The 13764-nt window shown below is 41.4% G+C and overlaps 1 protein-coding gene across 14 annotated transcripts in view; it reads right to left on the minus strand.

The window, feature by feature from the left end:
* The window catches only part of CalpA (calpain A), a 75057-nt gene that overhangs the window by 30816 nt on the left and 30477 nt on the right, over positions 1-13764 (minus strand). The window contains exon 1 of one of the 14 annotated variants that reach the window (XM_087353851.1): positions 9689-9824. The exons of 12 other annotated variants lie outside the window; for them this stretch is intronic. In XM_087353851.1, coding sequence (XP_087209977.1) covers positions 9689-9724 — 36 coding nt within the window. In that variant the 5' untranslated portion in view covers positions 9725-9824. Of the gene's footprint in view, positions 1-7298; positions 7502-9688; positions 9825-13764 lie in introns of those variants that run through there. One more of the 14 variants, XM_022080220.2, reaches the window with a different exon arrangement.

Raw genomic sequence — 13764 nt, forward strand, 5'->3', positions numbered from 1 at the left:
CTTTATTTTTCTTCGCGTTTCATGCCATTTGCAGCCACTTTTAATTTTTTTAAAATTTCAACAATTTTTGAAAAATTTCAATTTCTTCGAAAATTTTCGAAAAATCGAAAAACGTGGGAAATCGTCCAAAAAGCTAGGTTAGGTTAGGTTAGGTTAAGTTAGGTTAGGTTAGTGTTAGGTTAGGGTAGGTTAGTTTAGTTTAGGGTTAGGTTAGGTTAGGTTAGGTTAGGTTAGGTTAGGGTTAGGTTAGGTTAGGTTAGGTTAAGTTAGGTTAGTTTTTTAAATTTCAATTTTTTCGAAAATTTTCGAATAATCGAAAAACGTGGGAAATCGTCCAAAAAGCGCACAAAACCAAAAATTTTTGAAAAATTCTGAATTCAAATTTTTTTTCGAAAATTTAGAAAATCTTTATTTTTCTTCGCGTTTCATGACATTTGCAGCCACTTTTAATTTTTTAAAATTTCAACAATTTTTGAAAAATTTCAATTTTTTCGAAAATTTTCGAAAAATCGAAAAACGTGGGAAATCGTCCAAAAAGCTAGGATAGGTTAGGTTAGGTTAGGTTAGTGTTAGTGTTAGGTTAGGTTAGCGTTAGGTTAGGTTAGGTTAGGTTAGGTTTGGTTTGTGTATTTTGTTATGTTCGGTAATGTTTTGAATATTTTCGTGGCGATTCGAAACTTATGGAAACATTTCGTCACGACGTTACGGTACGTCACTACTCGTCACGCTTTGTCACGTTTTGTAACGCATGGTCACGCAATGTTGAAATTCCTCATATTTCGACTCTGGCCACTTCTCGTCACGCATTTACTGTAAATCACGCCTAGTCACGCTTCGTCACGCATGGTCACGCTTTGTTTAAATTCGTCATATTTCGACTCTTCTGGCACCATTCGTCACGCCTTCACTGCAAATCACGCCTAGTCACGCTTCGTCACGCTTTGTCACGCATGGTCACGCAATGTTGAAATTCTTCATATTTCGACTCTGGCCACTTCTCGTCACGCATTTACTGTAAATCACGCCTAGTCACGCTTCGTCACGCATGGTCACGCTTCGTCACGCATGGTCACGCTTTGTTTAAATTCGTCATATTTCGACTCTTCTGGCACCATTCGTCACTCCTTCACTGCAAATCACGCCTTGTCACGCTTCGTCACGCATGGTCACGCTTTGTTTAAATTCGTCATATTTCGACTCTTCTGGAAACATCTCGTCACGCCTTTACTCTAAACCACGCCTAGTCACGCTTCATCACGCTTTGTCACGCTTAGTCACGTTTGATCACGCTTTGTAAATCTTCGTCACAATTCGACACCTATGGTAATCCCTTGTCACGACGTGAGCGATGGACACGCATAGTCACGCTTTGTCACGCTTGAACACGCGTGTACACCATGTCACGTTTCGGTAAGTCTAATTTATCTTACGCACGGCTCGGTTATTTTAGGCTACATTGCAATACGTTAGAATAAGTAATAATGGTTAGGTAAGCATGTGTTGGGTTGCGTTAGCTTAGGTTAGGTTGGGTTAGGTTAGGTTAGGTTAGGTTAGGTTAGCTTAGGTTAGGTTAGGTTAGGTTAGGTTAGGTTAGGTTTGTGTATTTTGTTATGTTCGGTAATGTTTTAAATATTTTTGTGGCGATTCGAAACTTATGGAACCACTTCGTCACTCCGTTACGGTACGTCACGACTCGTCACGCTTTGTCACGCAATGTTGAAATTCCTCATGTTTCGACTCTGGCCACTTCTCGTCACGCATTTACTATAAATCACGCCTAATCACGCTTGGTCACGCTTTGTTTAAATTCGTCATATTTCGACTCTTCTGGCACCATTCGTCACACCTTTACTCTAAATCACGCCTAGTCACGCTTCATCACGCTTTGTCACGCTTAGTCACGTTTTATCACGCTTTGTAAATCTTCGTCACAATTCGACACTTATGGTAATCCCTTGTCATTACGTGACCGCATGTCACGCATAGTCACACTTAAGCACGCGTGATCATCATATCACGTTTCGGCGAGTTTACTTTATGTTACGTAAGGATCGGTTATTTTTGGAAACATTGCAATACGTTAGAAGTAATAGTGGTTAGCATGTGCTGGGTTACGTTAGCTTAGGTTAGGTTAGTGTATTTTGTTACGTTCGGTAATGTTTTGAAAATGTTTGTGACGATTCGACACTTGTCGCCACAATTTGTCACGCCGTTACAGTACGTCACGCCTAGTCACGCTTTCTCACGCTTAGTCGCGTATGGACACGCTTTGTAAATATTCGTCATATTTCGACTCTTCTGGCCGCATCTCGTCACTCCTTTACAGTAAATCACGCCTAAGCACGCTTCATCTCGATGTCACGCTTAGTCACGTTTGCTCACGCTTTGTAGACCTTCGTCACAATTCGACACTTATGATGATCCATTGTCACGACTATGGGTTGTCGGTTTTTAAAAACCGGTTGTTTTGGATAAATTTGTAAAATTCGAAAACCGGTTTTAAATTTAAAAAAAACGGTTTTAGATACTAGAATTAATATGGAAAAATTTGTTAATTAATTAATTAAAAACGTTAATATTTTGACTTGAAATCGCATCGGGCACAAGCATATTGTAGTAAAACTAATCTTCATGAGTCAGGCGAATGTTTGACATGCAAATCCACAAACGCGTTCTATTTTTAATTTCGTGGAAAAGAGCAGTTTAGAAGGAATTATAGCAAAACTTTCTGCAATGGATGGATTGTCCATTAATAGCATTACAACAAGCACGTTCATACGAGAGTCTTTGCAACAACGGGGATATTCATTACCAAAAAATAACTTTCGAGTAATGGATCTCATTCATAAGTTTTATGACAATGCCAAACGTGAAATTATAAATGAATTGGATTGTATTAAGAAGAATGGGAAAAAAATTCTATAACTTTAGATGAGTGACTAGCAAAAGAAATCGCAGATATTTCAATAATAACGTACACCATTTTGCGGAAGATTTTAATTTGGGCTTAGTTCCAATAGCTAGTTCCTGCGATGCTATGAAAACATTAAAATTAGTTTCGGAGAGGCTACAACTTTTTAACTTGGATCTAGCAACCGACATAGTTTATAATCCATATTTTGTACGGATTTTACTTATTTTAGTTCTTTTACTTGGTTTTGTATAGAGTATATTTTATTCTGTTATATTTTTATAGTTCCATAAATATTAAATAAACTGAAAAAATTTAAAATAAGTATAAATATTTTTTAATGTTTCAACTATATTTTGTTTTGTTTTTTGTAAAAATTCGTAAACCGGTTTAAGCGGGTTTTTTTTTTTGGAAATACTGGAATTCGAAAACCGGTTTTTTCAAAAGTAGGTTTTTGTTTAAACCCTAGTCAGTACGTCCAGAAAAAGATAGATACGTACATACAATTTTCATAGCAACGTTGTGTGTCTACATAACCTCACATCCATAGCACACACTTGGAACTGTTTCATGCAACTTAAGACATGCACGTGTTTTTGTAAGAAACCTTTACACCAAAAATAAAACAACTCATTATATTGATATGATATTACAAATACATTTTTAGCATTGCAGCAACAAAGACATATTTCGAAGTGCCACTTCACAGTTCCATAAACGACGGGCCATTACAGGAAAAAAGTTAGAACTAGCCACCTGTGGAAATGAGCTGTACATACGTACTGGGAATTACCTGGCGTACAGTAATCGGTACGATTCAGACTGCTTGACATTGAGTTCGTTGTGAAGGCTGTCAGACCTATACTCTCTTTGTTGGAAATACCGCGGCTGGCCGCTAACATAGCATTCAGACATTCCTTTCAACTTTATAAAAAAAACTTGTTACTTCCTTTTTTACCAACATCCCCGCACGAGACTGGAAGCTGGCTGACTGACTTGTTTGCGTACTAGGACACAATGTTTTGGAAAGAACATTCTCCGAAGAAACTGTGGCCTACCGTTCAAGGACAATCTTTCAGAACCGCGCCAGCCTGTCTTCCTCGGTGTCTGCTACAGTACTTTATAAAGAGTCGTAACTTATTTAATCGGCATTTGCTAGGAATGGCTGAGGATAACCACTTATAAGCCATAGTAATGGTAATTGAGACTGAACAAGGTACCTCTCGAATACACCAAACGATACCAATTGTTTTGCTGAACTTTCTGAGCTCGTAGCCCAGGCGCTACAGCAAAATTGCCACAACACCGCCGCCTTTATCGTCTACCGCTGATATGTCCTGCTCGAAGCTGGACAGTATAGTCGGCACAGTATTTTGACCGGTAGAGGAGCTGGCGGACGGGCCTAGTCTGTGTACCTGAGGTGGCACGGTCAGCGTATTTCTTTTGTTTGGGCGCTCAGTCACACAAGCTCCTCGGTGCAGTCAGTGACTCGCTCCTAGCCTCTCCCTTGAAAATTCCAAGCTAGCGGAGCTGGCGGACGGGCCTAGTCTGTGTACCTGAGATGGCACGGTCAGCGTATTTCTTTTGTTTGGGCGTTCAGTCACACAAGCTCCTCGGTGCAGTCAGTGACTCGCTCCTAGCCTTCCCCTTGAAAATTCCACCGGCCAAAAACTATTGCGCCGACTATACTTATCGGTGTGCGGTAGTGAACGGCACTTCGAGTATCCGTGCTCTGTGACGTTGAGTCATGCCACGATACGTCACAGCTATGACGCTACAAGGAAGTTTTAAACATACGTCGACTGTGGCCATGAATTTCAAGTACTGGCAGACTTCCGCATCACTGTGCGGATCAGGCACTACAGTTTAATAGCACACTGACCAACCATATTCTTTGCTTATTATTAGAGGTCTGTAGAGGCTGAATTTTTTTATAATTTCACCCAGCCCATAGTGTATTTTCAAAACATGTTGCTCATACCTTACCTAAGCCCGATATCCCTTCATTCCAGCCCAAATGAATCCCGACGTATTCATTGACTACCGTATCATCCGAATAATCATTGAATAAATTATTTAACGACGCTCTTAGAACACCAGGGATATTTTGGCGTTTGAAGACCGGTACAAAGCCCGGGTTTGTAAGGTGTTATCTCGAACAATTTCTAAGAGGGGAAGTTACAAAAACCTCCGATAAAATCTAGTCGGTCACGAGCAAAAGATGAACTCAACTACGAATTTTTTTTTATTTGCGACAAAATAATGGCCCGATAAAGCCCGAAATATTCATCTGTTTGTTATCACTAGAACCTGGCAGGGATCAGAACATTATCTGTGCCCATGCAGACTTCTACCGCTGAGTTACCAAACGACGTTGCGAGTGGTCAACACTTCTGTTTCGCGTTCGGCAAGTCCTGTGTTCAAATGTCAGCCCGAATACCGCCTATCCCGAGGTTTTCCTCGGTCAATCGATCAAATGCCGGAGTATCGTATTCAATCAGGATACGGGCGCTTTGATCAATATCCTTTCCAACTCACTGTTCACTGATCACTCAATCATCGGACGCTATTGAAAGATTTGTAAAATAAAACAAGAGTTAAAGTTCATTGACAGATGTAATGAAAGTGTATAATTACGCACAGCAGGGCAGTTCGTTTACTCCTCAGCAACATTTTACCACGATCTAATAACGAAAAAACGTTACCGCCTAAATTAAACATTGTATTTAACCTAAGGCAAACAACCAATTCAAACCAATCAACGATTTTCTTCAAAAAAAAATTGTTGATCAATACGTGAACATGTTTACGGCTGACGCAAAAATAACTTCAAGTCTGAGTTGCGTTACAGTAAGAAGGAAAGTAAACATAGAAGAGGTAAGGCAAAGCAATATGGCAAAGAGTTTGGCTCAATACGAGGTGCGATCGGAAAGTTTCAAGACTGTGTCAATAGAGGGCGAACCGGATGTAGTACGAGCTTCTGCCGCTAGGGGGTGCGGCCTACATTCATAGTGAATCAGTGTGCCAGCCGGCATCATCGAATTAGCATTTGTTTCTTAGTTACGAGCTTTTGGTAGTGCATTACACCGACCCTCCTGCGATTTCGGAATGGCGTGTGCATCAAATTTTGCCAAAGACTCGCCAAAACGGCTACGGAAACCTATGAAATGCTAAAGCAAGCATTTGGGGAGTCCGCAATGGGTCGTGCACAAACTTTTGTGTGGCATTCACGTTTTAAAAATGGCCGAACCTCTGTCGATGATGACGAGCGTTCTGGACGACCATCTTCGAGCACAACGCCCGAAAATGTTACGAAGATTCGGCAGGCCATTCACGAAGATCGACGTCGTACCATCAACGACTTGTGCGACATTGTTGGGATAGGCTATGGGACCTGTCAGCTGATTCTAAAGGAAGAACTCCACATGCGACGCCAAGGCTCCTGTCTGAGGACCAGAAGCAGAATCGACTTCTCGTTTGTCAGGAGCTCAAAGATCTTGCAAGAATCGACCCCACTTCCTTTCTAAGCTCCGTGTGACTTCTTCCTCTTCCCAAAGATGAAAATTCAGCTAAAGGGAAGGAGATTTGAGACGATAGAAGAGATTCAGGCAGAATCGCAGATGGTGCTTGACAGGCTGACAAAGAAAGATTTCCAGGGATGCTTCCAGGCTTGGCAGCGGCGCTGGGATCGTTGTGTTCACTCCCAGGGGAACTACTTCGAGGGTGATGGATGAATTTAATACCTCAGATAAGTGTACGGGTTTTTTTTTTTTATAGGCGCAGTCTTGAAACTTTCCGATCGCACCTCGTATGTATAGTGTAACTGAAAACATCCCCCCTTAATTCAATACAATTGGTGAAATTTTCATTTTACACTTAATAGTATACGAAATCGGAATGGGTTATATCTCACGACCTTCCCCTCCCTCCCACGTCTGCATTTGCAAGGAATCTCGGGCTTATTTTGAGTCCACTATAGCATGACGTTCCAACAAACTGTCATTTTTCACCTGGCAAATTAATACAATTCTTTCATAAACCGCTTGTTCGACACGTAAAAAATAAATAATACTTAGAGCCATAACAACAACAACAACAACCAGATGTGCGCGTATATTCTGAAAGCTACAAACTTGCTATGGGACACGTCACAAGAGAAGAACTGATACAGTTGGAGGGTCTCAGTGGTACCGTGGTTGACCGATGAATAATCACCAACGGCGATGATGACCAAAGCTTCCATCGCCAACTGATAATCACTTACTCGGTGCTATTTTGTTTAACATTATCAAAAGCTAAGATTTCTGTCTTCTGGGTTGTTGCGTGGTATGGTAGATGTCTACCAACGTTACCTCGAGGGCTGGTAAATTTCCGCTGAGTTAGTTACCTTCTGGGCGGACTTGGCTGGCGGTTTCTTGGCCGGCACGCAGCATCGAGACACCGGGGCCGCGCACGTGGTGAGACAGTTTTGGTTGACCTCGTCAGAATTCGTCCTCTTGTACAAGACATCACGCCTCCTGGTAGTAATTGTTATATTGGTGATTCTACTGTTGATGTTCATTGCTCACGGCTCTGTTCAACACTGAGCCGCTGTAGGCGGAAACCTGTATCTTATCCCGTAGGAAGCAAAATTTCCGGTCTCCTTCCTTGTTGGCATAGCTTCCGAACAACGCGTGATATTTGCATTTCCTGAGTAAACATTTTAGGTTCTCACACCAATCGGCTACTTAGGAAATATGTCGCGTGGTCTTATCGGCCTGACGTTCCTACCTCAGATCAGAGAAACATACGATGCGACAGATATGATGTGGAGGCATTCTGTAAACATAATTTCCCAGCTCCAGTACTTTGTAGTTATGGCTAATTTCCTAAATCGGTGATGTCTTTGGTTTGCGTAGTACATGTTTCTGTCTTCCTGCTAACCGCAAGCTAATGACGTGAGCGAAACACACAGTTTGGTACACGCTATTGGGCATTCGCTATGTATGTTGGCAGCACTGGTATATAGCTTTCGGTGTGAGTTAACACAACTTGATTTTATCACAATACTACGAGGGACTGATATGATAAATTAAACGTAAAGCAAATTTTCTGCAAAGAACTACTTTTCTTTTCATGAAAATCGGCCAACAAAATGTTCAGACAGCACTTCACCATGCCTGTTGTTGTAGAGGTCGCGCGATGTGTAAGCCGAGAGAGGGGAGTTTATTAGTAGTGGGGGTCGCACAGTCTCAGCTGCGGTGACGCACCGAACTAAACACAGCTAGAGCTACAAACCGACTGAAGCTGACACCCCTCTTGCGCGTGCTTCGGACGAGTCCATCTCACACGGACCAAAATCAGTCCTTTGCGCATGTGCCAGGACTTCTCGCGCGATCTCTACACCACTCGCTGTCTTATCGAGAAGCAAACGCGTGTCCCTAACACCTGACGTACTAAAACTTGTGTCCGCAAAATTTCTGGACAACTGCTTAAGTAGGTAATTGACGTTTAATAATCGTTACGCCATGTCTTACTCAACACAAACACTGAGTTTGCGGAGCGTCGTTAAATGTTCGCATTGGTGCTTTATCGACCTTGCACACCTATGGAGGCAAAAGTATCGATAAGTACCGTACACATCCTGTGTACTGTGGTTGGATACTCCAGTTGTCTTGTGTATACAGACAATTTGCGTGCCATATGCAAGAGTAGCTATGAGCACAAAAATAGATCTGGAGACATCGCTTCACTCGTACAAACTCAAAGGAAACAGATGTTTGAAAAACCACACATCAGAACGTAGCATATGAAAGAAAGAACACATCGTGGTCCGAGACGCACAAAACACAACAAAATGGCGGTGTAAAAGAAATAAAATATAAACACTGAGAAAAGACTGACAGAGTTGAACAATATACGTAGTGCCTTCTCATCTGTTCATGCCCATAGAACATTCATAGCATTTGTATCGCGCTACAAGTAAATTCTCCCTCAGTCAAGTATTTCGCATTTCAGACATGTTGGAAAAATCATACCCTTAAACCTTTATCCTCTACAACTGTTTATAGAAGCATTTCCAGACATGTGTTCATTGGACTCTTTAGACTCCTACTGACGTCCTGAAATTCCCATTATTCATGGCACATAATTTGGAAAAAAAAGTGACAGTGGAACCACGGTTCCGGAGAATTAGACGTAAATACGTCTATACGGAAAGGAAGTTTATATATTGGCTTTATTCTAAATATTTCCTTTATACCCGCTTTACAATTGAGTAAAGTTTGATTAAGACATTGCTTATTCAACTTGAATTAGTTACGCTTAAGATGGGTCTGTGGTAGCTGAATGTAATGTAAAGTAATGTAATGTATTTTAATGTAATGAAATGTAATGTTATGTAATGTAATGTATTTTAATGTAATGTAATGAAATGTAATGTAAAGTAAACAGATGACGTTTCCTAGGTAACCATTGTTATCGGATCTTACAGATTTTCCTGTAACTTTTTCGTTCCCCTTTTTGCCGAATGACCCTTCCTTATAGACGTATTTACTTCAAAAAAATTATATAACAGGAATACATGACCGTCACGCGCCACCAAGTTCTTTGTAATGCTGTTAGATGGCAGAATGTTCTATTTTACACTAGTGCCGCAACAATCAGGCAGTTTTTATCAATATTTCTAAAGGCGATAAAGACACGAAAGGAAGAAATGATTATGGACAAAACATCGAAAACACGTACTTTCCACTAATAATTATTAAGTATATTATGTCCTCATGGCCACACACTCACGTGAAAGACTGCAAACTTGTCGTGATGGTACGGCATGGCGCAGGCTCTAGGGTCTGACTGTGTGCCCGTACTCGACGTTTCGACACATATCACACTTCACTTATTTTAATAAAATCAACCGGTAGCTGTCTATAAACAGCGCTTTTTCAACAGAATTATTAACGAATCTTATTGCACCATTACTTAAACAAAACTTAAATCTATTTTTGTAGTTGTAACACTGAAGAATAATTGAACGAACCGATTTATAATAAGCCTATATTATTAATTCCCAATTCACGTGTAAAATTAATTTAAATTCGTCAGCATCAAACAAGTTCATATCTTTAACATGTTAATAATATTTACGCAGAATTTGTCAGGAAACCTTAGCGAAAAACTGACTGTGCTCGGCCGAACACACAAACTGAGTCCCTTACCCACGTTATACATTCACACGCTTTCTTTACGCACGACCCCGATCCTTACGAACGCATTGGTCATGACCAAACTACAACTTTCAACGTCACTCTGAAACTTCTTCGTCTGGCAAAGTGTTATTCGAGGATCTAACAGAGCCTGTTCACATGAAACACCAATTACACAACTTCCCGGTACCTTCACAAAATAACAAACACCATAAGAAATTTCAGGTTCTCAGGGCGGCGAGTACAGAAGGGCGTTGAGCCACGTGGCCTGGTAGAAGTTTACCGACGTTTCAGAGGTCATTGCTGCCTCCATCATCAGGGCGATGTAAACTTCTACCAGACAACACGGCGCAACAACCCAGAAGACAGAAATCTTCATACTCACCGCTGTGAAAACCTCAAATCTTACATCAGTGTGATGGATGACAACAACCCGGAAGACTCATCTTTTTGACAAAAATGTTTCCGACATCCGCAGATCGACGATTCTTAACAACAACGATCTGATCTCGAACTCGGGGCTCTGTAGACAACACGTGTCTACCTGACAACGCCTCTGGTATTTCACAAGACAACGAAACACCTTTACTAGGGGAATACCCTTTTCGCACTGACAAACTCGACGCCAGTGTATCGATTAGACGACAGTCCCACAGAGCGTGCGCTGGGAACCTTCAACCCCACAGAAGTTGCGTGTTCGTGTGACCCGATTTCACAAACGAGGTCTCAACGACCGAGTTATAGCTGTGCAAACATTAAAACCTGGTGATGAGAAAATTCCATTATACAAATCCACAAGACGAAGTCGTGCTGTTACTGAAAATGTCTTTTTTTCACGTGAGGTGCAGGATATTCGCGGAGGAGCCTACGTGTAAGGACATCAAGAGTCCTTCTAAAATATTAAGACAAGTAAAGGTCTCATTCCCAGGACCAGCAGATTATGCACAACAGGAAGATTTTATGACAGACAACATTCTGTTCTTTTATCAAATCCCCCCTGTCTTAAGAATAGCCTGTCTCATTTAACAGGAATTAAATTAAATAAAACTGAATAAAATTATACATGCAAGCACGTGTGGACGAATATGCGGACACGCGGGGATTTGTAGCGAGAAGGCAGGCTGATATTTCGGTTCTTATACTTTAAAAAGATTGGCAATTTTCGATGAAGTTCAAACTTTGGCCCGGGATCACGTGAACTCGACATATCTAGACTTTCCAAAATACCCGACGATATGTCACACAGTCTAACCAGCAAAGTTGAGAAAACGTCGTTAAATAAACTAAAAACACAAACCGGACTGGTAATGGGTATCATTAGACATGATTCTGGGTTATATAAATCCACAACATACATCTCGAACACTAATTTCAGTACACAAATTACAGAAGAGTGAGAATGTACATTTGCGATCTAATTGCACTATTATTTATGACTATTGATTCATTAATAAGAGTAACGCAACTTATCAGAACGTCACTGTTTTTACACACAAGCCGCTAAATTTTATGGAGAGTGTTTTAAATACCAATAAAATGAAGTGGTTTGCGTTTTAAGATCCGCAAACTGGCTCTGGTAAAAACACTGCAACATGGCCGCTTTGTTACCGCAATGAGCGAGATACCGCGAGACTTTCACAACGCCCTTGACGAGATTTGGGTTCTTAGGCCGTTCAGAGGCTCAGAACTTGTTCAATTTTACCTGCCATCTACTCCTAGATTCTCCTGCGTACGTAAATTCAAAGATCCTGCCTATACATTGATATTTTTATGTCTATATTTCTACTTCTCAGGCTTCTTAAGTATTTCATTGTGTTGTCTGCCTCTTAAAAGTGACTTCAAGGTACTTTCAGAAGCGATCTGAGAAATCTCTCACAAGCAATTCTTATTCTTCTTTCGTCCTTGTTACTCATAGCCTATGTTTCACTTCCGTGAAGCCTCAGAGAAATATATCTTCTCTTTTTTGTGTGTTCGAATGTATTTTCATTATTCCACATAATCTATTAGCCCATGTGTATGTAATCGTCCATCTTAACCGTCATTTATTATGCTGTATACAACACTACCGCGTAATCCGCGAGGACAGCGTTCCTGAAAAAGACATCGCGGTTATTGAAACTAAGGCCTTAATGGGATATCTGGGTTTCAGAAACCGAGGAAGCTGTTAACACAGACCAACCCCCCAAGTGTCCTCTTTTCTTCATTAAACACAAACAGTTCGAAATATGTTCAAATAATATACAAATAATAATAATATAAAATATTAACACAGAAACACAGCGAATGGCAAAATCGGACACCGAGCATTTTTAAAATCCGCGTAGTTCTAGAAACCGAGACTGAAGATGATTACATTCTTGCAGAAACTGACAAGACGTTTCAGAGGTGTTTACTGCTTCCATCAAGAGGGCGAAGGTCTCGCCTAAAACCAAGGCTCAGACGGAATTTATTTAAACTAAATCCAAAGCATCTAAATAAAATTTAGACTGTGAAACACTCAGGTCACTTGTAAATATTTCAGTATTTCCCTTCTATTCCCATAACTTCAGTTTCTATTTCCAGGAAAAAGGGTCTACACATTACGAACAGGTGAGCACGCGTCAGGAGAATTCTGAACGCACGCGACGGGGACATTACTGTGAGAAGACAGGCGTTCCCCAGGATGTTAATCCTTCATATACGTTCCCAGGGCCCGTCTGTTATTCTAGGGCACCTAGCTCCACAGCGCCAGGGTGTCTCCGGGGGGGGGGGGGGTGGACTTCCCTCTAGCACACATAGTCTCGGGTGTTTCAGGGATAACAAATGAACTACTGACGGATGGCATTACAAACACAGGAAACCGAGATAAAACACAAAAGAAATCTCGACACTGAGATCGCAAAATCGAATCGTCCTCGAGGCATGACCATTTGCCCTCCAAACACTTTTGTGTGGATGGAAAACAAAACATTTCTGCTACAGCATGAACGTGTTTCTCTGTTCGACAGTTCTTCAGTTATCGATAAAATATTACCTCAAGATATCAGCACATGTCACAGTTTTATCTTGTATATAAAATGGCAAAACCCAACAAAACTTACATACGAGGTGCGATCGGAAGGTTTCCAGACTGCGCGTATAAAAACCCGTACAATTATCTCAGGTATTAAATTCATCCATCACCCTCGAAATAGTTCCCCTGGGAGTGAACACAACGATCCCAGCGCCGCTGCCAAGCCTGGAAGCATCCCTGGAAATCTTTCTTTGTCAGCCTGTCAAGCACCATCTGCGATTCTGCCTGAATCTCTTCTATCGTCTCAAATCTCCTTCCCTTTAGCTGAATTTTCATCTTTGGGAAGAGGAAGAAGTCACACGGCGAATAAGGAGCGTGCGGGATGACGGCCATGGTGTTTGAGGCCAAAAACTGCCGAACTTTGAGGGCGGTGTGCGCTGGCGCGTTGTCATGATGCGTCGCATGTGGAGTTCTTCCTTTAGAATCAGCTGACAGGTCCCATAGCCTATCCCAACAATGTCGCACAAGTCGTTGATGGTACGACGTCGATCTTCGTGAATGGCCTGCCGAATCTTCGTAACATTTTCGGGCGTTGTGCTCGAAGATGGTCGTCCAGAACGCTCGTCATCATCGACAGAGGTTCGGACATTTTTAAAACGTGAATGCCACACAAAAGT

The sequence above is a fragment of the Zootermopsis nevadensis genome, unplaced genomic scaffold, assembly GCF_977971745.1.
Source record: "Zootermopsis nevadensis isolate Lab colony 2312 unplaced genomic scaffold, Znev_1.0 Znev_ptg000022l, whole genome shotgun sequence".
Taxonomy (NCBI): Eukaryota; Metazoa; Arthropoda; class Insecta; order Blattodea; family Termopsidae; genus Zootermopsis; species Zootermopsis nevadensis.